Below are 25,694 nucleotides of genomic sequence, written 5' to 3' on the forward strand. Positions count from 1 at the left end.
TGCCTGAGGACACGCAGAAAAAGGAAATGTTTGTGCACAGTGACTCACAAGTGAACTGGTTCAGACACTGGCAAGCAGGGCAGTGAGCCGATACCAACCAGGACTTGTGCAGGTTTTAAATGGAGCCCTCTTATTTCCAGGCCATCACAATCATCTGTTCTGTTGCGTACTAATGCGCTCCAGAGGTAATGGCTGCAGGGCATCTGGCGAAGCAGCCCTGTTCTAAAACAATATTCAACAATTAATGCTACTTTTATTAAAAAGGGGGACAAACAGGCAAAGCAAAAGCTGTTCGAGCCTGTTTCTCATTGTTTTAGGCAAACAGACTGGACAATCTAATCATTTCTGGTAAATGAAAGTCCTTTAAAGGGCTCCATGTGGACATAACTCAACTCGGACCAAGTGTCTTAGGTCTACAGACAATGAAAAGCAAATGTGCAAGCTGCCAAATAATAGAAAAAATAAATAAATATATATATATACAAACAAAAGACATTCTGAGACTTTATTTCACTCGGTGCATTTTAATTATGACCGGCAGAGGGCAGCAAACCGCGTTCTCGCGCCTAATTGGCAACATTCTTTAGGAGAAGAAGAAGAAGAAAAAGAAGACGAAGAAGAAGAAAGCCCAGCATCAGAGGGATCAAACGTGGAGATGAAGGTGTGTGACGTGTGTAGCGAACACACACCAAAGTACCGGTGTCCAGCCTGTAACGTCAGATAGTAAGTTTCTCCAGCACACCCCGAGATGTTCGGCCATGTCTGGGGTTATTTTAGCAGACTAAAAGAGTTACTGGGAGGCTGAGAACAACCATAAACTGGGAAGATATGTTGGGATTCATTTAGACGGCTAAAGCTGCTCCAGCGTATCGGTGTTCAGCCTCTTTAAAACAGGAGCGCTTGCCAATTGAGAAGGATTCTGGGTCTATTCACAGACGTCTGACACTTTATTTGTCTTGAAAATAAGATCTGATGTTTGGACCACATGGGACGGCGACCCGCACGGCTCAAACCCGCTGCTCATAACGCGACTTTCCATATTCCAAATCCATCCATCAAAGATGGGATTTATGTATTGATGAAAGGATGATCTATGTCGCATAACGGGTTAGTCAGAGAATGTAACACAATTCCATTTATCTGCCAACAGTTGTTCACTTGTCTGTTTCAAGAGGCACAAAGGTAAACGGCACCTTTTCTATATGATTATATGATATCAAACCCTGCTAACGTCCTCTCCTTAATGTCCACAGAGGTGTGTGTTCCTTCAGAGCAGCAGGCCCCCCCGGAGCCCCCGCTGGGTCCAAACACCAGTATGATGCCTTTGTCCCACACCTTCCACCTCATGTTTTACACACTTTACTACATTAACTCGCAGCGTTCCATGTTTTGGCCACCGCATATGTAGAAATATCAGCGCCTGCTGCTGCCGGGGAGGCCTGGAAAAGCCAGAACCGACTCAGAATGTAGAATATCTGCATATATTGAAGGTGTGTGTCCACAGAGCCCTGGACTGCCGAGGGTCTCCTGGCTGAAGATGACGTCACCGACCAAGTGCCTGTGCAGAGGCTGCAGCTCCTGGGTGGTCATTCATTCTCACCTTCGCTGCCTTCGCTTCCGTGCTAAGATGAAATGCTGAGTTTGCTTTTTCCTGATGACAGGTCGGTCCAAAGAGCTGAGAGATCTGCTGTGCAACCCACATCTGAGACGGCTGTTGCGCTCCATCGACAGTGCAGACAGGAAGTGTGAGGCTATGAAGGGCGCCATGCACGAGCCGCTCTTCACAGAATTTTCAGATCAGTGTTTGAAAATTGTACAGAGTGGAAGAATAACACCCAGTGATGACTAAATAGAGAAAGAGTTCATGAATTCTTAACATAAAACATCTTTGAAGTCACTTTCCTGTAGCGATATATTTAATTGCAGAGTGGTTTTTAGTGTTTAAACGCTGAAATATATTTTCATATAAGTATTTCCATGTAATGTACAGTACATTATGTCACGGTGTCGTAAGAGCTGCAGCTCAAGAACATCCTGATAAACTGGATCCACAAAACCTTCCTAAACGTCTGTAAAATGACAAACGGTGGGTGAAATAAAGAGCCTGAACAATCACATTTAATCCAGTAAAAGTATTTGGACTGAAGTTACTTCCAGGTCTTGCAGCGTCCGGCGGTACCGACCGCTGACCCTAACTGTAGTGTAGTAGGAGACGGTATTTTAATACAGAAATCACGAATTCTAAAATGTGTTTCTCTGGAGAAGACGACTTTGGTATGTTTAACTGTGCTGGTCTTGTTGCTTTGGCCTGCAGCACATTTAAGTGAAGACGACTGCACATATACAACCCATAATGATCAGAGAGCAGCGACACCAACCTGACAGTTCTTATAAAATCTCTACATTTTACGACGTCCTTGGCGCCATCCTGTGCGTGGATTTAGACGTGTGCAAAACCTGCTGCATTTTTTCCCTGCATCGATTACAGAAGTCATTTTAAAAAGGATCACGACATGTATCGCGTAGAACGACAAGTCTACGAGTCTGGAACGGATGGCAGCGTGCTAAAGCTAGCAGCTCTTTGGTTTAACGCGGCTCCATCAAACACAGGTCTTTACGGACCCGCGCTGCTTGTTTTAAGACTCCAGCAGGACCCCAGATACAGCAGCGGCGCCACTCGGAGGCTGCAGACGGACGTCAACACAAACCCGTTTAAGATGCTCTTAGATGACAGCCTGCAATAAAGGCGGTGGCCTGTTTGTACCACAGTCAGAACAAAGCCAGGTTCCCTCTTAAATTGCTGGTTGTCGTCAGCGTCGGTTCCAGGAAGAGCAGCTGTGCACGTGGGCCAGTGGCCTCTCACAGCGTCTTCTCCAGCAGGATCTCGTTGAACCCGGTCACGTCACTTTTTAGGTCTGGCTGCCGGTCGGCATACAGAAGTGGCGACCGCTGACAGTGCAGCTTCACCGATCCCTGGGTGGCAGAAATGTGCTGAGTCAGCTCCAACAAGGAAAACAGGAAACAGGGTGCGATCAGCTGGCGGGGAGGGGAGGGATCCTCACCTTTGGTTGGGCGCGTATGGAGGCAAGTTCCCGTGTGCACTGGTTGGTCTCAACCTTGTACTCCCCCCTCCTGGAGGGCAGGTTGAGGGAGGCCATCACAGACATCATCTTTTGGAGGCCAGTGGCCGTCATAGACACGGTAATGGACGGGGCCGAGGCCAGGGCCAGGCCCATGGGCCACCCTCGCACTGTGACGGGCTCCTGGATGTGGGAGAGCTGCACCGAGCCTCGCTCCCTCACAACAGGGGTCAAACCAGGAGGATCTTCCTCTGCTAGGTCCTTGGCATCGTCCAGCTCGGCCTCGGCCAGGGATTTTAATAGAGTCTGACACAGAAAAGGCGTCCGTGGAATCCACAGAACACATTCATCAGTTCCAGTGACAGATAAATATCACCACAGTAAATGTGACACATTATAGCAACAACAATGGGAACATTGAGTCAGTATTGAAGATGCCGGACGTTGTTGCTTACAAACGGAGGCAGAGGCTAAAAGAGCTCCGCTAGCATGCATGGGAGGATGCTCACAGCCACTCTTGTGAGTCTCACCTTCCACTTTTTCCAGGTGTTCTGGATGACGGCAGCTGCTCTGTCCCACCTCCTCAGCTTCCTCCTGACCAGCCACGACCGCACCGCTGCAGACGGCACGACACACTTTAGCATCTTTAGCTGCTGTAGCAGGAGGGACTAACTCGTGGTTAATCAAATAAGCTTCAGGGATTGGAACCAGATCCACACAAGCTTCCTGTGGCCCAGACAGCCAGGTCAGAACCAGCAGAAACCCGATGGAGAGATTACCTGCTTGGATCAGGGTGGCAGACTGTTGGCAGCAACGGTGTCGGCGGCGCCGGTACCGCCGCCAGCAGCACTGGATGGTGAAGGCACACCGAGACAGGATCGTCTTCCTCCGATCCTCCAGCAGATGCAGCTGCCCAACAGCCAGGCAGGTCAGTTCTCTCACCGTTCAAGGCTTTCCGTCATTTTAAAGGGCGTACTGACCATCGGCTGGCTGAGGAACACCTTCGTCCTCCCACAGTGGACCAGCGCGTTGTGCCTTTCCTGGTCAAGGCCGATCAACAGGTCCCTCTGTGTGTGCTGGAAAACCACACGGAGCAGTTTCTTCACCTCTTGGCACGCTTCCTTCACACCCGTGAGCCCTTTAAATGAAGCACATCAGATAGAGCTCCAGAAGAAATCTAGAGATTCGGTTTTATATCGACAAAATTAGAAATTAGATGAACGAAAGAAGAAGAAAATGAGAGCATTTGCATGCGCCGATCACAGGTGAAGAGGCTGAGCTCCCCACTACTCTACGAACATGCTAACAGCTCTGTCAAGCTTTGATTTGATCAGATGGAGCCCAACTAGTGTGAATAAAGGATAATCATCAAATCTGACCCCGGAGCTGTGACCGTTGCCTCAGTTCCCATTAAGTGACTTCAGGCAGGCAGCGACTAGAAACGAGGACTAAATGTAGCAGGCCATGCAGAGCTGCTCCAGCCATGCATTTACCTGCAAAGGTCATAAGATCTGCTCGTTTTAGGAGAAACGCCAGTTTTTATACGCTAGATGAAAACAGCCCCGAGAAGAGAGAATAAAGGAACCCATTTAGAATAGTGAATCACGAAGAAAAGCAGAGCATCATTAGAATCTGCTATAATCCGTCATTACCGTGATCAGCAGAATCACCACCCGATTTGGAACCCGAGTGTTTTCCAATTATTCCGTAACGCTGCAGGAAGTCTTTGAAAGGAATCCTGTTAAACAGAGAAGACCAGTAAAACAAAGGAACCCGCTCAGAGTGTTCAAACAGACATTTATTACCGTATTGGAAATCCAGCAGCGCTGATATGAATAGTCTCCACGATCCCACAGGCTCTCAGCTGGGAGGTCACCTGACAACACCCGTCCATTAGAACACGGTCAACCCTTGCTGCCGTCAGGCGTGTAGAATACCCACCTGCTCCTCTTGGAAGGTCATTGGTTGGCAGTCTGGGTTGGGTTTGATGCAGCGGGTGTAGTGAGGCGTCGTGCTGTGGAGGATCTTCATCAGGCTCTCCAGGGAGTTCTACGGTGAGGCAGGAGGAGTCTTTCAGCTCAGACCTGGCGCACCCTCCTCTTAAACAAGGCCGTGTCTCATAACGTAGGAAAGACCCTGCCTCTTTCAAACAGTGGAGCGCCTACCTTGAATTTGGAGACCACCGTCACTTTACTGAGCTCTTTGGTGCTCTGGTCCTTGGGATCCTTGCCAGAGACGATGTGGCGGAGCAGCGGGACGTCCGACTTCAGAAGCAGGCTGATGAGCTCTGGAGGGACGGGATCCTGTAACACCAGATGAGCTGCTGCCCCTGTGATGTCACTACAACAGGAGTGAGCAGGCTCCTCTACGCACCTTGTTCTTCTCCACCATTCCCTGTATCTGGTAGCTGACTCCACCGGCATAATGGGCCACGGTGAAGTGCGGCTCCCTGCTGAACCTGTCCCAGCTGATGCTGGGGTTATTACTGAGCTCCTTCTCCAAGCGAACCCGGAGAGTCTGTGCGTCGGAGGCTCGGTTCAGACGACTCTCCTGCGGGGAAACGCAACCTTCTTCAGCTGTTTCGGGGACAAACCCAGTGGAACAGAGCGAGCTGTGTACCTCATTAAGGAGCGAAAAGACACCGACGGGGCCTCCCTCCATGAGGTCCAGACAGCTCTGGTTGTCCTGATACTTCACAAAGGACCACTCTAACCCCTCTGACACATATTCCTCCTGGGACAGGCAGACAATAACATGCAGCTATAAGTGGTGCAAAAATATTTAGATATTTGATTGCAGAACATCAATAGTTGCCTAAACCTCACATACGTCATGTTGCCAATGTTTAAATCAAATCAATCTTTATTTATATAGCGTCTTATACAATCAAAATTGTTTCAAGGCGCTTTCCAGAATCCCAGGGCCTGACCCCAGACAAGGAACAGTGGCAAGGAAAAACTCCCCTTTAACAGGAAGAAACCTTGAGCAGGACCAGGCTCATGTAGGGGGACCCTCCTCCTGATGGGGGGGGGGGGTAGAGAGAGAGGAGAGGAGAGGAGAGGAGAGGGGAGGGGAGGGGAGGGGAGAGGAGAGGAGAGGAGAGGAGAGGAGAGGAGAGGAGAGGGAGAGGGAGAGGGAGAGGAGAGGAGGAGAGAAGAGAAGAGGGAGAAGGAGAGGAGAGGAGGGGGGGAGGAGAGTAGGAGAGGAGAGGAGAGGAGAGGAGAGGAGAGGGAAGAGAAGAGGGAGAAGGAGAGGAGAGGAGGAGAGGAGAGGAGAGGAGAGGAGAGGAGAGGAGAGGAGAGGAGAGGGAGAGAAGAGGGAGAAGGAGAGGAGAGGAGAGGAGAGGAGAGGAGAGGAGAGGAGAGGAGAGGAGAGGAGAGGAGAGGAGAGGAGAGGAGAGGAGAGGAGGAGAGGAGGAGAGGAGAGGAGGAGAGGAGGAGAGGAACTACTGTATGTAGGGATACCAGGGCTGTGACTAATATTTCACTTATTTGATTAATTGTGCAATTGTTGTCCTTATAAATAATCAATCACAAAGTTTTAAACACCCCACTGATACCGAAGCAGAACTTTGCTATCCTTACATTCTAAAGTTGCCTTGTTTCTGTCTTTCCTGCCCACCGATGGGGACGAGAGAAGCTGCTTTACCTGTTGGGCTCGGAGATAGTGAGCTACGAAGTGCTGCTGCAGCTTTTCATTGGCGTAGTTGATGCACAGCTGCTCCAGGTTATTGACGCCAAAGCACTCAAAGCCGTACACGTCCAGAACTCCTGCAAACAGGAAACGCTCATCAACGTGTCCAGGTGAGCTAGAACACAAGCATCCACCCCAGTGAAAACGGGCCTACCGATGAAGTTAGTCCACACGGACGCGTCTGCACAGATGCTGTTGTTGATGAAGGTGACCAGCCACTCAAACAGCCTGTCAGGAGAGGACGATTATGGCCAGCAGATGGAGAACACGCAACACGGAACTCTGAATATTGAGGAGCGTGGCGCTCTTACCGGGCGTAGGTGACCTTGGCGAGGCAGTTCCTCCTGGTGCTGCTCTCTGCCTGGGAACATGGCTTTGCAAGGCTGTGCTTGCCGGCCTGCAACGTCCTCACCCTCAGACACGTCTGGAGCTCCTCAGCAGAGACACACAGCAGCTCAGCAGCCCCCTGTAAGAAGTCTGGAGCAGCAGAAACAAGCAGAACAAAAAAAAGGTCCATGTGGCACCAACAAAAACCAAACTGTCCAATGTGTTTATTCTCATGTTACCCAGGGCGGCCTTATGATTGATAACAGGGTTTATTAAGGGTTTGTGGCTGAATATCTGAAAATCCCATCTCCTACCTTTGGACTCTTCATCGAGGCTGCAAGGCTGCGACTCATCCAAAGACGTGGAGAAAGTCACATTTCCGAGCTGCAGAATCCCGGCTAATATCTGCAAGGCCGTTCAGAATTGCGTTTGTTTCTAAGGAATGTGCCAACAGAAGCAGGTCTTCAGCAACCTTACCTTAAATATCTGTCTCTGGGTTCCTGCAGAGATGCCCAGGTGGCCCATTGCCTCCAGCGTCTCCTGAAAACCATCCTCTATAAACGGGCAGCAGTTACAACTGTGCGCCCACAACAGAAACAAAGATCCTCTACAGACGAGAAGATTCACCTTCGAGGGTTTTTTCAGACGCTGGCAGCCATGCAAACCTCTGGCCGTGCGCCATCTTCCACTCCTTCCTCTGCAGCTCTGTGGCTCCATTCATCATCTGAAACACAGCGAGCCCTCAGCCTCCTCATCACCCATCACTGTCCTCCTGCGCGCCGCTGACCAACCTGGTAAAAGATGTGGAAGTTCCTCTCGTTGACGGGCTGGCAGGCCACCCGCGTCTTCTCCAGCAAATATGTCTGCACAGATGCTCCCACCAGCAGCTGAGAACTTCAGGTAAGAATAGCATGTGGAGCAGATTAACTCATCATCACCTCATCATCAACGTGCAGATTAGCTACAGCTTGTGTAATCACCTGTCCAGCTGGAGTTGGATGTACTTCCCAAAGCGGCTGCTGTTGTTGTTCCTCAGGGTGCAGGCGTTGCCTACAAGTCAGCGCTCAGTTGAAGGTTCTACAGCTGTAAATCTGATCTAAACGGTTCCCTCACCGAAGGCTTCCATGATGGGGTTGGAGTCCAGCACCCTCCTCTCTATCCTCTCCACTGTGTCCTGACTCTGATCCACCGAGGACGAGGCTGCCACAGTGGCGTAATACTTCATCAGGCATCGAGACGTCCACGTCTACAAAAAGTTACATTCTCAGTCCAGCAGGATCATTGCTACTAATCATGTGATCCACTCTACAGGTCACATGATCCATGATGGCTACAAATGAGGGTTATTCTCCTTCCTCACATTCTGGAAGCCGACTCTAGTAAAGCGTGTGCAGTGTTGGTCAGTAATTAAACACTGATATGCCACCCATACGTGGCCCTCGGCTGCCGGTCCAGGCCCCACCCATACGTGGCCCTCGGCTGCCGGTCCAGGCCCCACCGATACGTGGCCCTCGGCTGCCGGTCCAGGCCCCACCGATACGTGGCCCTCGGCTGCCGGTCCAGACCCCACCGATACCTGGCCCTCGGCTGCCGGTCCAGGCCCCACCCATACGTGGCCCTCGGCTGCCGGTCCAGGCCCCACCAATATGTGGCCCTCGGCTGCCGGTCCAGGCCCCACCCATATGTGGCCCTCGGCTGCCGGTCCAGGCCCCACCCATACGTGGCCCTCCGCTGCCGGTCCAGGCCCCACCAATATGTGGCCCTCGGCTGCCGGTCCAGGCCCCACCAATATGTGGCCCTCGGCTGCCGGTCCAGGCCCCACCGATACCTGGCCAGGCCCCACCAATATGTGGCCCTCCGCTGCCGGTCCAGGCCCCACCAATACGTGGCCCTCGGCTGCCGGTCCAGGCCCCACCCATACGTGGCCCTCGGCTGCCGGTCCAGGCCCCACCCATACGTGGCCCTCGGCTGCCGGTCCAGGCCCCACCCATACGTGGCCCTCGGCTGCCGGTCCAGGCCCCACCCATACGTGGCCCTCGGCTGCCGGTCCAGGCCCCACCCATACGTGGCCCTCGGCTGCCGGTCCAGGCCCCACCGATACCTGGCCCTCGGAGAGTGAGCTGAGGCACCGTGAACGCTCGATCACTCAAGAACAAACAATCCCCCCGGGTGGTCCCGGACACTTCTACAGTATAATTCCAGTTTCTATGGACGTGTACAGTCGGAATAACGTGAGGAATTCCCTGACTGTCATTGAACGGAGGAGATCCCTCAGTTTTGCTGTTCACTAATGCGTCTCACACTTTGCTTACCTTCCCAGCTCCGCTCTCACCGCTGACCACCAGGGACTGGTTGACTGGATGCAGCTGACCACGAACGTTCCTGTAGGCTTCCTCAGCCACGATGAAGACGTGTGGCTTGAACTCCTGTTTAAAGATAAATCAGGTGACTGGAAGGATCCCGGTACGGATGAGGTGAGCCAGTACAGCAGTGTTGAAGCTGGCTTCAGAAATATGAAGATGAAATGTTGAAGGTTTGCAATACCGCCCGATTTAACCCCGAATTATTGCTCTGGACACCAGAAACCACCCGCCGCCCCTTCGCAGGGCGCACATACATTAGTTCAACTCAAGCGAGGGCAGCAAAGTGCTGAGATGTTGTCGTTACTGGACCTGAGGCTGAGGAGCACAGTGATACTCCAGCATCACATTCTGGGAGTACAGGTGTGGAACAGGCTGGAAGGGGTTGAGGGCCACCAGGGTGCATCCAGCATGGGTGTAGAACACCTGCAGTCTGTATCTGGCCTGCAGACACTTCAGCACTGAGGAGACAAGGACGGAAAATGCGCCACTCACTAACCCATATCCACGGGGGTTCCTTGAAACCGTTTTGAATATTGGGAAATGTAAAACAAATTGGGAATTTTAACACGTGTTTGGTGGCCTTTGTTTGGAAAACTACAATTCCTGCCTTGCTCTGAGGTCAGCTACATCTTGTCTGTAGGGAATTGGGTGGTTTCCGTTGGCGTTACCTGTTGTTGGGGTCACTGGGTTGACTTTAGTGAGGTCATCGTAAGTGTGCAGTTGGTCTTCCTCAGTGAGGAAGGCCTGGATATCTCCGTCCAGTGGATCATTCAGAGACGACGGCGAGGCGGCTCTCCTGACAAAACACTGACACAAGGATGCATTTAAAAGAGGAACCAGCATCCAAGTGGGTGCTGAACACAAGAGGGTTGTTTAGGAAACTGGAGAGGTTGCGGGTGGCTGGATCCTTCTGATGCTGGCGCTGACAGTAGGAATCTGTCTTTACCAGAGAAAGGCTGCCTCAGGACAGCAGCAAAGGTCCTATTTCCAGACTAAATGACCCAATATTTGCTTTCTCAGGCTCTGCACATGGCGGATGCTTCTGGAAGCTTCGGGCCGGTAAAGAACAGGTAAAGCCCGGGTGCCGGTGCTGTTCCTCCTGCATGGCCCTCGGCCAGCAGGGTCTGAGACTAAATCTGTGCAGACAAGGCTAATCCAATAACACATAAATTACATGTCATTATTCTCAGCAGCCATTTTATCTACCCAACCCTGACTTGATATCCTTTAAACACACATTTAACCCCAATATCTGCCAACAATGCTTCTCCAAGGATAGATAACGAACAATAAGTTAGCAACAGTTAAAGCGCCTGTAAAGTTCACTTCACCAAAGAGAGTTTTTGTACAATAACCAGACGAAACCAGATTAAGATGCTGTCTTTCTTCAGCAGACCACCATTCACTGACTTTAAGAAGCTACTGCTGTAACGGGACCTTTTACAAATTCAGGCAAATTGTTTCCCAGTCCACCCAAGTTTTCAACCCAACAATTGCCTTCTCATCGTTAGGGAAAAGGGGCCCCAGGAGAGCGGGCCCCCGGGCTCCACACTCACCGGTCTCCCTCCACGACCGAGACCTGCTCCAGCGGTTGGTCGGATGTCGGCAGAGTTCATTGATTTTACTGGAAATGTTTGGTTCTTCCTCTAAAACAAGACCTCAGCACACTTTGCTGAGAACTACTTATAAAGTCCACCCCGGGGAACCATCACAAAACGCCAAACGACAGGATTTTCCATGGCTGTCAGAAATTCCACAAGGACAAACTTCCCTTCCGACTGCGAGCGTGGTGCATTTAGGCGCCTCCCGAAAATCCCTCCTCTTCCTGATACTTCACGGTCCCTGCGTTTGTTGTAACAGCGCACGCGCGGTTTCACGACACTAATCTGTTGTCTGCTAAAAACACCATCGTACACTTATTATGTATTTTACAGCATTTTTGGTGAATGAACTATTTTAATTTAACTTGTTTTCTACCGATGACTCCCACGTATTTTTAGTAAAGTGTAGAAAATCCGATACTATTGAACGCAGCATGTCTGGGAATAAGGAAGTAAACACGTTGGACGCAACATGTTGGGCTGCAGCACTAATCCGTAAAACAATCTTTACATTTGGTCTGGATTTCGAAACATAATCGTAGCGAATCGGACATTCACTGTTTCAAATGGGAGCAGGTTGTGAATGATACATTAAAGGTTAGCAACAGCTAGGTGAGTCCATAGTGGCGACAGTGTTTAGCAAGATTAAAAACGTGCATTTGTATTGTCGATTTGAACGATGATGGCATAGAATCATTCAGTTAGACGCTGTTTCGGAGCAGATGAAACAGAGTGAGAGAGAATGGACGCTCTTATCCATCACCATCATGCTCGTGTGTTGGAATAATCGGGTTCCACCTTGTCTGGTTTTCCCGCAGGTCATGTCTCAGTGGGATTTGAAGGAGGCGTTTGTGAGTAATCTGAATGGGACCACTCTGCAGGAAGTGGCCCTGGGCTCCCTCATTGGCCCCTTATGCTACCTGCTGAGAGGACTGATTCTGATCCTGTACTATCGGGCTAAAGGGACACTCGTGTTTCCGCATCCACAGATTTCCCACCTGCTTCTGGACTTTTCTGTGCTGACGCTTCCGATTGTCCTGGCCAGCACCGTTCTGAGCAGCGTCCTCCTCCATGTCACCGTGGGCCTGGTGGCCGTGTCCGCTGGGTTGTGTTGCTACGTCAACAGCAGTCCTTGCGCTCGGCGCCGACCCAACGCGCTCGGCGCCTTCCTCCAAAGCCACGTTAAGTTCCGGCAGGTTCCCTTTGTGACGCTCTCCCGAGTGTTTGTGAATGTGATTACAGCCATCAGCATTCTTGCTGTGGACTTTCCTGTTTTCCCCAGAAGATATGCCAAAACAGAAACCTACGGCACTGGCGTCATGGACTTTGGCGTTGGAGCGTATGTTTTCGTCAACGCTCTTGTCTGTCCAGAGGCCCGAAGGAGGGACAACTCTGGGTCCAACCTGACGAAGCAGCTGGTGTCCGTCTGGCCGCTGGTGGCGCTCGGAATCCTCAGGCTGGCCAGCATCAAGATGACCGGCTACCCGGAGCACGTGACGGAATACGGCCTCCACTGGAATTTCTTTTTCACTTTAGCCACGGTCAGAGTTGCTGCTTCTCTGGTGTTTGCTGTGTTCCCAGCCGGGTGGTCGTGGGCCTTAGCCGTTCTGATCAGTGGATCCTATCAGCTGGCTTTGGAATACCCAGGACTGAAGGACTTCCTGTTCCACAGCACTGACAGACAGAGCAGCTTTATTCACGCCAACAGGGAGGGCGTCTTCTCGGTATTAGGCTACGTAGCCATTTACATGGCTGGAGTTCAGGTGGGGCTCTTCTTGATGCAGCCAAGATCCCGCGTTGGACAGTGGCTCCCCGTCATTGTTAAGCTCTTGCTTGGAAGTCTAGTTCTATATGTGGCGCTGTGCCTCTGCCAGAACCTCCTGGAGCCAGTCTCTCGCCGCTTAGCCAACCTACCTTTCTGCATATGGACCGTCGCTCAGTCCTTGCTTTTCATCAGCTGCCTCGCTATGGCTGATGGCGTCCTGCTGTTTTCCGCGTGGACCTCCGACTGTGGGCCTCTTCCGTCCTCGTGGAGCTCGGGGGCTTCGGGCAAAACGTGCGACGAAGCAGAACACTGCCTGGTTCAAGCCGTCAACAGGAACCAGTTGTTGTTTTTCTTGGTGGCGAACGTCCTGACAGGGTTGACCAACTCCGTGGTGGACACACTGAGCTGCAGCAGCGTGTGTTCACTGTGTGTCCTGCTCATTTACATCTTCACCACTTGCTCTGTGATACACGTTTTCCATCTTTGCAGAATTACTGTCAAATTCTGGTGAAACTACTTTGTTGCTGTTATTTTTGAAGGGCTGGAGACAAATGTGGGTGGTGTAGAAATACTGAGGATGTGGGACAAAATCGGTAAAGCAGCAGACGCGGTTGGCTTATATTTAGGATTTTTACTTTAGATTCTATTTTTTAAAGTTGTGCCAAGGGCCTAAAGTGACCTGAAGTCCGCCGGCGTCCCCCCAACGGGTCGGGCCTGGACCTGATCCCACTGTCAGGACATGTCCAGCGGGACCTGAAAGGCCTTCAGCTTCCCAGCGAGTCGATCCCTCCTGACCGGTAGTTCATCCCGGATCCCATCACCCAGATCCACCCGGAATCATAATCCATAATCCACCGCCTCATTTGGTGATCCCTCGGGCCGGACTGTCCAACGAGAGACATTTAGGTTCCTTCTCCACACACACTCATGTAACTGGATACCCTGGTTATATAATAAAGGCCTTTATTGGTATTTATGTCCACGTAGGATGAACCTCGATGTTTCATAAGGTGAAACTGTCCACTTATTTCCACATACACTCATTTCCAGTTACATCAGTCTGAGGTTAGTGTGTGTGTGTGTGTGTGTGTGTCGGGGGGGGGGGGGGCAGCCTGGGGGGGCAGCATTTCAGAGGATAACGATCAGAGCAGGCCCTTGATCTCCCCTGCCACCTGCAGGCCGTCAGGAGAACCTCAGCCTTTGTGGGCTCCTCCAGGTCCAGGACCCGAGTCAGTGGAAAATACCCTTAATTCTCCGTCTGAGGCCCCAAAATCTGCAGTAAATCTTTGTTTTCATATCAAAGGATCCGTTACTTCAGTCCAGCATTTCCGATCTGGTCTTGTCAGACTTGAGAGCAATGAAGGGGCACAATTTTTTAAACCCCTTCATATATTTTCTTTGGGTCCAAAGACGAGTGACACACCTGTATACTTTTAAAAGATCATGTTTGTGTTTTGTATCCGTGTATGAAAACCAGTAGGAAACCAGTTTGTTGCCTGCTGTGGAGAAGCTGGTGACAGACTGGTTTCTATAAGACACGCCTGGATTTGTGCTGAGTCAGCAGGGAAGAGACGACCAGCCATTTCGTCATTAGTCTTCAGTCCTCTAGTTAAGCAGTTAAAAGACTCACTGAGATCAAAATCTCTTTTCCAAGAGCGACCTGCCTCCAGGGCGCTGTTCCTGCCCTGCATACCACAGCAGAACAAACGCAGCTATCATTTACATTTACACCCCATAGATTTAAACTGTTTCGGTAAAAAACTAACTATAACCAGGTCCAACGCCCAATGAACCTCTCCAGGTCCTTTAGACTGGACTGAAGTCTACACATGTAGGAACACAAATAGATGAGAACGAGCCCAAGAAGAGATTTAGATGAACAATAAACCATCCATTAAGAAAATCTGCAGACAGATGGGCAGTATGACGCAAAGAAGCATTTCTAAATGATGTGCACAAGGAAATGTCCCTCAAAGGTGAGAGGTGTATTTGTGCACCTTCACTGTTAATAATTTGCCAACAGTTTTCTTGATTGCGATCAGCTGCTTCAGAGACTAGCAAACACGACATCCCGCAGGCAGTTCTGAAGCGCTTCGGATCGCGGGATTTCTGTTTTTAATGAAAGAAAGGACTGAAATCTTTCGATAAAATGCGCGCCATTTTCGCGCCGCCAAGCTCGAGCCGCACGAGCTCGTCACAGTCACGTGTCGTGATGTAATTAACCGAAAGACGTAACAGGCTGTTCTAGTTGTGTCCGGCAGGCGGCGACATTGGCCCGCGGACAGCGCCCGAGTGGGAGGTGATGTGCAGCGAGGAGTCGCTCCAGAGCCTCGCTTCTCCTCCAGGGTCCATGGATCCGAGCTCAAGCATCACATCCGCTGCTCTCCTGGAAGGTGCTCGCTTCTGCAGGCTGCCGCAGCCCTCCGACTGAAGCCGAAACCACCGAACGGTCCCCTGAACCGAGCGGAGAGAAGCCGAACCCGAGAGCCGCTGCTGGTGAGGTGCGCACAGGCAGACGGAGGGAGATGGATCGGTGGAAAGGCAGAGTGGCCCTGGTGACCGGAGCCTCGGTGGGGATCGGAGCGGCGGTGGCCCGGGCACTGGTCCAGCAAGGCATGAGGGTCGTCGGCTGCGCCAGGAATGTGGACAAAATCGAGGTGAGCAATTGGACTGAATGCGACAAAAGCTGGTGGGTGAAGCCGGAGCGAGGCTAGCTGTATGGAGGCAAAACAAAGTAGCTAACTAAGCCTAACTGCTAGCTAACTAGCTGTGCAAGTTCACCCAAGACCTTCAGCCCCAGCAGCCACCTGACTCATTTGTACATGGAATGTTAGAAGAAAGAGCCAAAAGGCGATGCGAGGGCGCCCATTCGAGCCCGGAGGAGCTCCTGCTGTCACCTAATGTAGCAGTTCAACATCCACGGAGCCGTGAATCGGTGCAAATTTAAACAGGGGCTTTAATTCAAATCAACTAGTTGGGGTTTGTATTTAGCCAACAATGCTCGGCTGTGCATGTGTCGACTCCACAATGAAAGATTAAAATGCAGAGAGGCCGGGTTAAGGATGACACCTTTGGTGACACCTTAGATCCTTCTCAGGGGGCACAAATGCCCCCTTGATGCACATGAAATGGTCGCACCAGGCCTGGGAGTGTCCTCTTTTATGGGGCACTAAATGTATAAAAAGTCTCCTCTTATCAGCCTTCAGCCTCGGTAGCGTCTCCACCAATAGGATTTCACCACAAATGTCACTCGCAGAAGAACAAATCCATGTTATATAAGCACCTCTGGACTAATCCAAGCCTTGTACATCAGTTTAGATTTCATTCAGTCATTTCTGATATGGATTAAGACCACACACGTCAGGGTTTCAGCTCACAATAATAAAGGCTAGTAATCAAACGGCAGCTAAGGGGGGGGGGGATCAGGACAGAAGCCGTGCACCGTGCACGGGCGTTTACCTGGAGACTTTAGACGTATTCATGCTGTGTGTGTGTGTGTGGAGGGGGGGGGGGGGGGAGCGGCGCTCCTCCCTGCTGACTCTTGTCTGACCATAAGCCACCTCACCTTGCTTATCCTGTCAGCCAATTATTAATCCTCGCTCCGCTCCGCTCACTTCACACCTGCCCCCCCGGCCCGCTCTGACCCGCCTGCTGCCCCCCCCCCCCCCGGAGGAGTCCAGGTCTTCTGCTGCTGCCGCGTTTGGACCGGTTGAATCCACCAGCCCGATGCCTGGCTCATTTATGGGCGCCCGTAACAGCAGAGCGCAGGATTACTTTTGCCAGAAATGGATTTATTTGGATTTAGAAACAGCAAAGAGGCGTCGATGACGCTGCCTTTGGCCACAATGTGGCTGCCACAGACGTTTAAAAGGTTCCTGGCCTTTGCTTAACTTTGATTTAAAACTGCATTCCTCTGTGTTGGATTTTTTTGGTTTACAAGCAGCTGTTTCCCCACCTTGACTACACACACACACACACACCCGTGCCCTTACATGCAGACCGTGAGTGTGTTGCGCAACAGCTAACCTCCCATTCATACTTTGGTCACATGGGCTGTCAATAGTTAACCTAGCTTGTTATCTTGTTTTCTGTCCTTCTGCGGCCGAAGACGATCAGACGGCATCTCCAAGTCTTTGTGATGCTTTTCTACAATGCCGGTGTCTGTCGGCGTTAGAGGGCCGACTGCGCCCCGGGCTGGGGGGCGCCGGCTTGGGCTCCGCCTGCCGAGCGACACGTCTGCCGCTCTGTCCCGTCGGTGTGGCCGGTTTGATCGGGACCTCAGAGAGTTGTCTGTGTGCGGGCGGGCGGGACAAAGCCGGCATTGTGCTCCGTCTAAACTGGGCTCCTGCTGCCTGCTGCCAGACCTGCCACGCTGCTGCTGAGGGATCCAAGTGCCCATCACAGGGCGATTGTTCCCCTCTGAAGACGCAGAGACGTCGCCCTGGACCCGAGCCCACCCCGACGTGCACGGCCACATTAAACGGGTTCAGTCACAGAGATTCTCTTTGCTAAATGAGGCTGGCAGAGTTGTGGCTGCAGGGCTGTTTGTAGTGTCAGGCTACAGGGTTTGGGGGGGGGGGGACGGGGACGTGTGGTCACTAAGGACTCTGTGCAGGAATGGAGGGGCCACATCCAGGAGGCAGCGGCAGCAGCATCTCATTTACTGCTCTGAAAGAAGCGCTCTGAGGGAAGACAAACGTGTCCAGTGTTGTGGTTAAACGCTGCCCTCTGGAGACGCTGGGGTCCACCCAGGACCACTGGACCCCTCCTGTCTTGTTTGGAGAGGCTGCACCTCATCCAAAGGCTCCTGGATTAAAGCCAGACGTCTAAAGACGCCACGTTTGGACCAGCAGATGATGATCTGCTGTCAGATGCTGCTGCTCTGTTATTGTTCTAACTGATGCTGGGAGACCTTTGCTTTAGGTTCCACCACCTCCTCGCGGGACCTTCTGTTGGGCCTTAAAGAGTCCTGGAGCTTGGATTTGCTGGCTGGGCCGCCGCCTCACCGTTGCCGTTCCCATGTCGGCTTCCTCATCCAGCTACCTGCCAGCCTTTTGTTTTAGCTGTGCACGGAGCTTTTCCACTCGCTGCAGGTTTTTCCACTAAGCTGCGGCGTTCCCAGGGATTGTGCCCCTATAGAGAAGCAGCCTCGCCTCAATAACCAGGAACCCTCTCAGAACTGATGCCCAACACATGAGGGTCGATGAAATAAGGGCGGTTTCAGCCCCCACAGTCCCACCGCTGACTGGAAGTGTGTCCCAGTCTCTCACCCTGTCACCCACCCTGTCACCAGTCTCTCACCTTATCACCAGTCTCTCACCCACCCTGTCACCAGTCTCTCACCAGTCTCTCACCCACCCTATCACCAGTCTCTCGCCAGTCTCTCACCAGTCTCTCACCCACCCTATCACCAGTCTCTCACCAGTCTCTCACCTTATCACCAGTCTCTCACCTTATCACCAGTCTCTCACCCACCCTGTCACCAGTCTCTCACTCACCAGTCTCTCACCAGTCTCTCACCCACCCTGTCACCAGTCTCTCACCCACCCTATCACCAGTCTCTCACCTTATCACCAGTCTCTCACCCACCCTATCACCAGTCTCTCACCAGTCTCTCACCTTATCACCAGTCTCTCACCCACCCTATCACCAGTCTCTCACCAGTCTCTCACCTTATCACCAGTCTCTCACCCACCCTGTCACCAGTCTCTCACTCACCAGTCTCTCACCAGTCTCTCACCCACCCTGTCACCAGTCTCTCACCCACCCTATCACCAGTCTCTCACCTTATCACCAGTCTCTCACCCACCCTATCACCAGTCTCTCACCAGTCTCTCGCCAGTCTCTCACCAGTCTCTCACCCACCCTATCACCAGTCTCTCACCTTATCACCAGTCTCTCACCCACCCTATCACCAGTCTCTCACCCACCCTATCACCAGTCTCTCACCAGTCTCTCACCAGTCTCTCGCCAGTCTCTCGCCAGTCTCTCACCCACCCTCTCACCAGTCTCTCACCCACCCTCTCACCCACCCTCTCACCAGTCTCTCACCCTCTCACCAGTCTCTCGCCCACCCTCTCACCCACCCTCTCACCAGTCTCTCACCCTCTCACCAGTCTCTCACCAGTCTCTCACCCACCCTCTCGCCAGTCTCTCACCCACCCTCTCACCAGTCTCTCACCAGTCTCTCACCCACCCTCTCACCCACCCTCTCACCCTCTCACCAGTCTCTCACCCACCCTCTCACCCACCCTCTCACCACCCTCTCACCAGTCTCTCACCAGTCTCTCGCCCTCTCACCCACCCTCTCACCAGTCTCTCACCCTATCAACAGTCTCTCACCAGTCTCTCGCCCTCTCACCAGTCTCTCACCAGTCTCTCGCCCTCTCACCAGTCTCTCACCAGTCTCTCGCCCTCTCACCCACCCTCTCACCAGTCTCTCACCCTATCAACAGTCTCTCACCAGTCTCTCGCCCTCTCACCAGTCTCTCACCCACCCTCTCACCAGTCTCTCGCCCTCTCACCAGTCTCTCACCAGTCTCTCACCCACCCTCTCACCACCCTCTCACCAGTCTCTCGCCCTCTCACCAGTCTCTCACCCTATCAACAGTCTCTCGCCCTCTCACCAGTCTCTCACCCACCCTCTCACCACCCTCTCACCAGTCTCTCACCAGTCTCTCACCCTCTCACCAGTCTCTCACCCACCCTCTCACCACCCTCTCACCAGTCTCTCGCCCTCTCACCAGTCTCTCACCCACCTCTCACCACCCTCTCACCAGTCTCTCACCCTCTCACCAGTCTCTCACCCTATCAACAGTCTCTCACCAGTCTCTCGCCCTCTCACCAGTCTCTCACCAGTCTCTCACCCACCCTCTCACCAGTCTCTCGCCCTCTCACCAGTCTCTCACCCACCCTCTCACCAGTCTCTCACCAGTCTGTCGCCCTCTCACCAGTCTCTCACCCACCCTCTCACCAGTCTCTCGCCCTCTCACCAGTCTCTCACCCACCCTCTCACCACCCCTCTCACCAGTCTCTCGCCCTCTCACCAGTCTCTCACCCTATCAACAGTCTCTCGCCCTCTCACCAGTCTCTCACCCACCCTCTCACCACCCTCTCACCAGTCTCTCGCCCTCTCACCACCCTCTCACCAGTCTCTCACCCACCCTCTCACCACCCTCTCACCAGTCTCTCACCAGTCTCTCACCAGTCTCTCACCCACCCTCTCACCACCCTCTCACCAGTCTCTCGCCCTCTCACCAGTCTCTCACCCACCCTCTCACCACCCTCTCACCAGTCTCTCACCCTCTCACCAGTCTCTCACCCTATCAACAGTCTCTCACCAGTCTCTCGCCCTCTCACCAGTCTCTCACCAGTCTCTCACCCACCCTCTCAACCAGTCTCTCGCCCTCTCACCAGTCTCTCACCCACCCTCTCACCAGTCTCTCACCAGTCTCTCACCCACCCTCTCACCAGTCTCTCACCAGTCTCTCACCCACCCTCTCACCAGTCTCTCACCCACCCTCTCACCACCCTCTCACCAGTCTCTCGCCCTCTCACCAGTCTCTCACCCTATCAGTATCTCGCACCGTCAGGAGAACTCTTTCATTTCCTGCTTCACTGTAACGTCCAGTCATTTCCTGAAAGCAGGGCTTCTTCTGGTCACATTAGCCACGATGGAACGTTGCTTCCAGCTTGAGATGCCCTGTTTGCATCAGAGCTGTGGATTCCCGACGGCTCGCCCCGCCATGTGATCTCCTCCTGGCACCAGCACTCAGCTGTCCTGTTTGTGCGATCGGGTTTCAAGGTGTCCGCTTTACTGGCATCCACGTTGTCCTCCCAGAGGGTGCGCTGGGCGGGCCGGTTCCTGGCTGGGCAGGCCGGTTCCTGGCCCGGCTGACGTGCCGCTACGAGGAGGCCCGGAGAACCATGGGCTGAAGGTGCAAATCTACCGGGCCAGTACGCAGGGAGCAGCGTAAAGAAGAGCCGGCGCGGCAAACAAAAGGACAGTTCAACGGGTTCAGGGGTCCAGAAATGGGAAGGAGGAGTAGAAGAATGCTAATTGGAGCTCTTGAGCTGTGGCAGCAGCCAGATTAGGGTCGTTGCTGGCCGTTGGTTTGATACGGGGACTTTTTATAGCCACTCAGAAGCTAAAGAGGCCCGGGATCGTCTGGCTCGCTGTGAAAGCTCTTCACCGCCTCTGTTTTCGTTGCCCCGGGCTCCAGTTAGCACCAGCTTAGCATGCTAATGCCCCCGTCTGGTCTGGCTGCCACAGGATGGGGGCAGCAGGTGAAGCACGCTGGTGGAGAGGAAGGAAGCTTCGCCGTGTTTCAACTACAAACACGAGAGCCGCAGAAGCAGTTTATCATGTGACACTCGTGTCAACGTTAGAGGGGAATCAGCGGGTTCCTCTGTTAGCAGGAGCCACTCGTTTATTAGCATGAGAAGATGAGCGTGGCCTCTGGTTCTGCTGGGTCGTGGCTGGGTCGTGGCTGGGGCGTGGCTGGGCCGTGGCTGGGCCGTGGCTGGGGCGTGGCTGGGCCGTGGCTGGGCCGTGGCTGGGTCGTGGCTGGGTCGTGGCTGGGGCGTGGCTGGGGCGTGGCTGCGGCGTGGCGTGGCTGGGTCGTGGCTGGGGCGTGGCTGGGGCGTGGCTGGGCCGTGGCTGGGCCGTGGCTGGGGCGTGGCTGGGGCGTGGCTGGGGCGTGGCTGGGTGGGCGGACACTGAGAAGCAGCGCTGGTGGGCGATCCTCCGGTCAGTGAGGTCAGTTCAGCTCTCACCGTCCGGCGTTGAGGAGCATCCTGACACCGGGGCTATAAAACCACCCTGGTGGACCTTGAGACCTTTGATGGCAGCTCCAGTGAGGAGGAGATAATGACACAACTCTCCTCATCCCGTTACACAACCTGCTGGCGCCTTTGACCCGGCATGATTACAAGCTCAGGCGTCTATTTTTATTAGCTCTTCCTCGGTTAATGCGGCGGGAGGCTGATCTGAAGGAGCCGCTGTGTTCCTGCCCTGGTTCTTCTGGAGTTTTGGACTCCTTCTCTAAACCTGAATCCTGGTTGGTTCAGCCAGAACTGCTTCTTTGGTTTCAGGGGTTCAACCTGGAGCTAGCCACGCTACATGATAAATCCATCTCCCTGGGAGCTGTGCTCTCTGGACCTGGATCGGTCTGTCCGTCTCCCTTCCTGGCTTCCTCACCTCCTTCATTTCCTCCCTCCTGAGGACTTGATGTGATCACTGGACAAACGCTCTGTAATGAGGAACCTCCAGCAGGAAGCGGAGCTGAATCCCATTTCAGGATGCTCTCTGCTGCTGATGCTGCTGCTTGGTGCTATCGATCCACTGGGAGCATCTCCTGCCCGCAGCACCTTCACGTCTCCTAGTTTGATCTGTCTCCAGCCTCAGCTGCACATGAAGGGGGTGATGAGGATCATGAAGACCTTCACCACAGGCCACATGTTCCAGGCTGGTGCAGAAGCCCCTCTGGAGGTTCCTCATTCTCACTCTTAGTCCTGCAGGGATCCACTGTGACTGCAGATCACAGTGATCACATGTTGCTGCTGGGCCAGTGCGGTGCTGCTGGGCCCGTGTGGTGCTGCTGGGCCGGTCTGGTGCTGCTGGGCCCGTGTGGTGCTGCTGGGCCGGTGCGGTGCTGCTGGGCCGGTCTGGTGCTGTGCCTCTTTGCTGTAGGCGTGTCCAGGAGGAGCACTGGGGTGGTCCAGCAGCGGTGCTGGTGCTGGTGCCAGACTGACTGCAGCCTTTTCTCTCCGGCTTTATCGTGACCCACTCGGTCCTCTACCAGCAGCCTTGTCGGTCCCGAGTGGATCTCCCTGCTGGTGCGGAGAATCTGTCAGCTGGTGCTCAAACGTGCTCACGGGGGTCAGATGGTACCGTCTCTGGAGGTCAGGCTCCAGGCCTGTTGGACTCCCCCTGGACCAGGCCTGTTGGACTCCCCCTGGACCAGGCCTGTTGGACTCCCCCTGGACCAGGCCTGTTGGACTCCCCCTGGACCAGGCCTGTTGGACTCCCCCTGGACTTGGAGGTAATTCAGGGGTCCAGTTCTAAATCCACGTCCAGCTGATTAAAACAGTCACGTCCAACTCAGCAGGACACTGAATCAGACCCAGACTGGACTGGATGATGGGACAGGTTCTGAGTTCTGACCCTTGTGGAGTTCAGGCTTCCTGTGTTCCTGAAGCAAACTAGTGGATTGTGTTGCCGGTCCTGCTCCGGTTCTGCTCTGGTTCTGCTCCGGTCCTGCTCCGGTCCTGCTCCGGTTCTGCTCCGGTTCTGCTCCGGTCCTGCTCCGGTCCTGCTCCGGTCCTGCTCTAGTTCTGCTGCTTGTTGCCTGATCAGGTTTCATCAGAAACAAACTCTGAGGGTTAAACTGCTTTTATGGTTTCTGTCTCTTCTGGGTGAGCAGGGGGGTCATTATGGGATGTTGCCGGTGCTGCTGCAGGCGGCCCGTCCAGTCCCACTCTTTAACCATGTCGGCTCTCTGTGCAGAAACTGGCGGCGGAGTGTCAGAGCGCCGGCTACAGCGGCACGCTGATCCCGTACAAGTGCGACCTGTCCAACGAGGAGGAGATCCTGTCCATGTTCTCCGCCATCAAGACCATGCAGCAGGGCGTGGACGTGTGCATCAACAACGCTGGGCTGGCCCACAGCGAGCCCCTGCTGAGCGGGAAGACCGAGGGCTGGAAGAACATGATCGACGTCAGTGACACACACTCACACACACACACTCACACACACACTAGCGTAGGCCAAGGTAAATATGCTGCCTGCAAATGTGAGGAGCTCTACACTTTAATAATAGAAGAACCCTCTTGTTTGGCTGGGGCTGGAGAGGGATCCACCTTTAAGGAGTCAGATCTTCAGTACAAAGGTTATGGGGTCGTTTCCCAAATCTCAAAACTCCGACAGACGATGCCGTCACGGTTGGATGAATATTGGAATATGTGGCTGTATGCAAATTGAAAAGCAGTGGGAGGAGGAACGCAGCATTGTTCACTCTCTCTCGCTCACACACTCTCACACACTCTCACACACACACACACACACACTCACACTCACACACACAGACACCCTCTCTGGCGCTGATTTATTGGCTCTGAACGCAGCTTGGCCGCGGCACAGTTTCATTAATGAGACTATTCCTCTTGTTGGGACATCGTGACTCGCTTAGCTCTCCGCGGCTAACGCCCCCCCCCCCCCCGAAGCTTCTGTCCCCAGACTCCCACATTCACAGCGTTGGTCCATCTGTTGTCATGGCAGCCCGTGTGAATGTGTGTAGCGGTGTATTTTTAGCCCGTTTAATCTGTCCGCTGACCTTGTTTGGTCACTCCTCCGATCTGGTCCCTTCTTCAGCGTTGACTTTCTGTCTGCTGGAGCAGCTGTGGACGAGCAGGTCCAGACGGTCCGACCCACTGACCCGGTGGGGTGGACCCCCGCGTCCTCTTTCACGTGCGTCCTTTAACGCCACGCCACGGACCCTCTTGGTGATCTGTCCCCTCTCCCCCTGCAGGTCAACGTCCTGGCCCTGTCCATCTGCACACGGGAGGCGTACAAATCAATGAAGGAGCGGAATGTGGACGATGGACACATCATCAATATTAACAGGTAACAGACATCAGGACGTGAGTCTTAGACATGAGGACATGGCGTGAAGCCATGTGAATCCCAAAGGGCCCCTTTTGGACTTTGGAACCTTTGTCGATAACTGGTCTTGAGCACAAGTCTCATGGTGGAAGGCCGGTGATACGAGACCCTCCAGGCTCCTTAGTCCCCCTCGTCTCACGATGTCCTCCTCTGTGATGTGTCCTCTCCTCTTCAGCATGGGGGGCCACCGGATGGTCCCGAGCGCTGATGAGCATTTCTACTGCGCCACCAAATACGCGGTGACGGCTCTGACCGAGGGGATCCGGCAGGAGCTCCGGGAAGCCAACACGCACATCAGGGCCACGGTAAGCTGGAGGCCACCCGGGGGCCGTTGCGGGCGGATCCACGGGAAAGCCTAACGGGCGGGAACGCTTCGCTCTTTTGCAGTGCATCTCTCGGGAATAGTGGAGACCGAGTTCGCTTTCCGGCACCACAACAGCGACCCGGAGAAAGCGGCCGCAGTGTACGAGAGCATGAAAGTAAGAGCGCCCGCGAGCCGATGGGCAGCGCTAGCTCAGACGCAGAAAGTGGCCCAACCCTCTTCTCTTCCTCCCGCAGTGTTTGAAGGCCGACGACGTAGCCAGCGCCGTCACGTTCGTCTTAAGCGCCCCCCCTCACGTGCAGGTAGCCCTCCGTCGCTCAGCACCGCTGCTGTAAACGTGGCCAGCGGGCTGATGTCCCCTGTGTCCCGCAGATCGGAGACGTGCAGATGAGGCCGGTGGAACAGGTGTCGTAGCGGCGACCCGGAGAGCTGGGAGGTGCAGACAGAGCAGCGGCCACGGCGACTCCTTAGCGACCTCTGCTGGGCAATGGGGGAGGTGGGGTGGGTCAAAATCATATACTAAAGCTGTTGTTGGATGTGCAGGCATGTGGTCCCAGACGGCTGGAGCTCCGGGACTCGCTAGGACGAATAGTCCGAGTCTCATCCTGAGCCGAAGCCAAACTCCAGGAGGATCAAGGACACCCAAAACGCTGCTGTACCATGTGATCATGTGCACGACCGCCACGTCAGAGGGAAACGTCTGCCATTGATTGCACTGTTTTCTTACCTTTATAAGAATGACTGGCTTCTGATTCCGTTTTTATTTGTAATGAATGTTTTAACGCTGGGTCACCCTGGTTGTGATCTCTTACTCACTAACCGTAGATCAGAGCGGCGCCGCTCACGCCGCCACCCGTCAAACCTTCACTGTGTAGGGAATT

General features: G+C 53.6%; 4 protein-coding genes across 5 annotated transcripts; 3 read left to right on the forward strand and 1 right to left on the reverse strand.

The window, feature by feature from the left end:
- The first annotated feature begins 574 nt into the window (after window positions 1-574).
- Window positions 575-2,113, forward strand: LOC101076893 (zinc finger HIT domain-containing protein 3-like). The gene is made up of 5 exons (XM_011611012.2): window positions 575-723; window positions 1,151-1,182; window positions 1,254-1,313; window positions 1,505-1,582; window positions 1,662-2,113. Exons 1-5 carry the CDS (start codon window positions 656-658, stop codon window positions 1,847-1,849), a joined length of 426 nt encoding a protein of 141 aa, XP_011609314.2. The 5' UTR covers window positions 575-655; the 3' UTR covers window positions 1,850-2,113.
- LOC101076663 (unconventional myosin-XIX) lies at window positions 2,039-11,366 on the reverse strand. The gene is made up of 24 exons (XM_011611017.2): window positions 11,020-11,366; window positions 10,132-10,270; window positions 9,773-9,921; window positions 9,413-9,526; window positions 8,214-8,346; window positions 8,081-8,150; window positions 7,892-7,994; window positions 7,728-7,824; window positions 7,578-7,654; window positions 7,415-7,505; window positions 7,085-7,250; window positions 6,928-7,001; window positions 6,729-6,850; window positions 5,700-5,813; window positions 5,454-5,630; window positions 5,246-5,383; window positions 5,022-5,129; window positions 4,886-4,956; window positions 4,733-4,818; window positions 4,061-4,218; window positions 3,860-3,989; window positions 3,611-3,696; window positions 3,063-3,386; window positions 2,039-2,973 (listed from the first exon to the last, which is right to left on the reverse strand). Exons 1-24 carry the CDS (start codon window positions 11,077-11,079, stop codon window positions 2,860-2,862), a joined length of 2,901 nt encoding a protein of 966 aa, XP_011609319.2. The 5' UTR covers window positions 11,080-11,366; the 3' UTR covers window positions 2,039-2,859.
- Window positions 11,367-11,512: 146 nt separating this feature from the next.
- Window positions 11,513-13,845, forward strand: LOC101073880 (phosphatidylinositol-glycan biosynthesis class W protein-like). 2 transcript variants are annotated; one of them, XM_029848556.1, is made up of 2 exons: window positions 11,513-11,676; window positions 11,883-13,845. In XM_029848556.1, the coding sequence occupies exon 2, from the start codon at window positions 11,886-11,888 to the stop codon at window positions 13,338-13,340; it is 1,455 nt and encodes a 484-aa protein (XP_029704416.1). In that variant the 5' UTR covers window positions 11,513-11,676; window positions 11,883-11,885; the 3' UTR covers window positions 13,341-13,845. The 2 variants fall into 2 exon arrangements, with proteins under 2 accessions (XP_029704416.1, XP_029704417.1); XM_029848557.1 differs by having other exon boundaries at window positions 11,516-11,661.
- Window positions 13,846-15,075: 1,230 nt separating this feature from the next.
- Window positions 15,076-25,336, forward strand: LOC101075534 (dehydrogenase/reductase SDR family member 11-like). The gene is given in 8 exon segments (XM_029848573.1): window positions 15,076-15,486; window positions 23,337-23,546; window positions 24,358-24,452; window positions 24,667-24,796; window positions 24,879-24,885; window positions 24,888-24,970; window positions 25,050-25,115; window positions 25,186-25,336. Coding segments are annotated over 8 exon segments (765 nt in total). The 5' UTR covers window positions 15,076-15,354; the 3' UTR covers window positions 25,228-25,336.
- Window positions 25,337-25,694: the final 358 nt, after the last annotated feature.

The sequence above is a fragment of the Takifugu rubripes genome, chromosome 15 (assembly GCF_901000725.2).
Source record: "Takifugu rubripes chromosome 15, fTakRub1.2, whole genome shotgun sequence".
Lineage (NCBI taxonomy): Eukaryota > Metazoa > Chordata > Actinopteri > Tetraodontiformes > Tetraodontidae > Takifugu > Takifugu rubripes.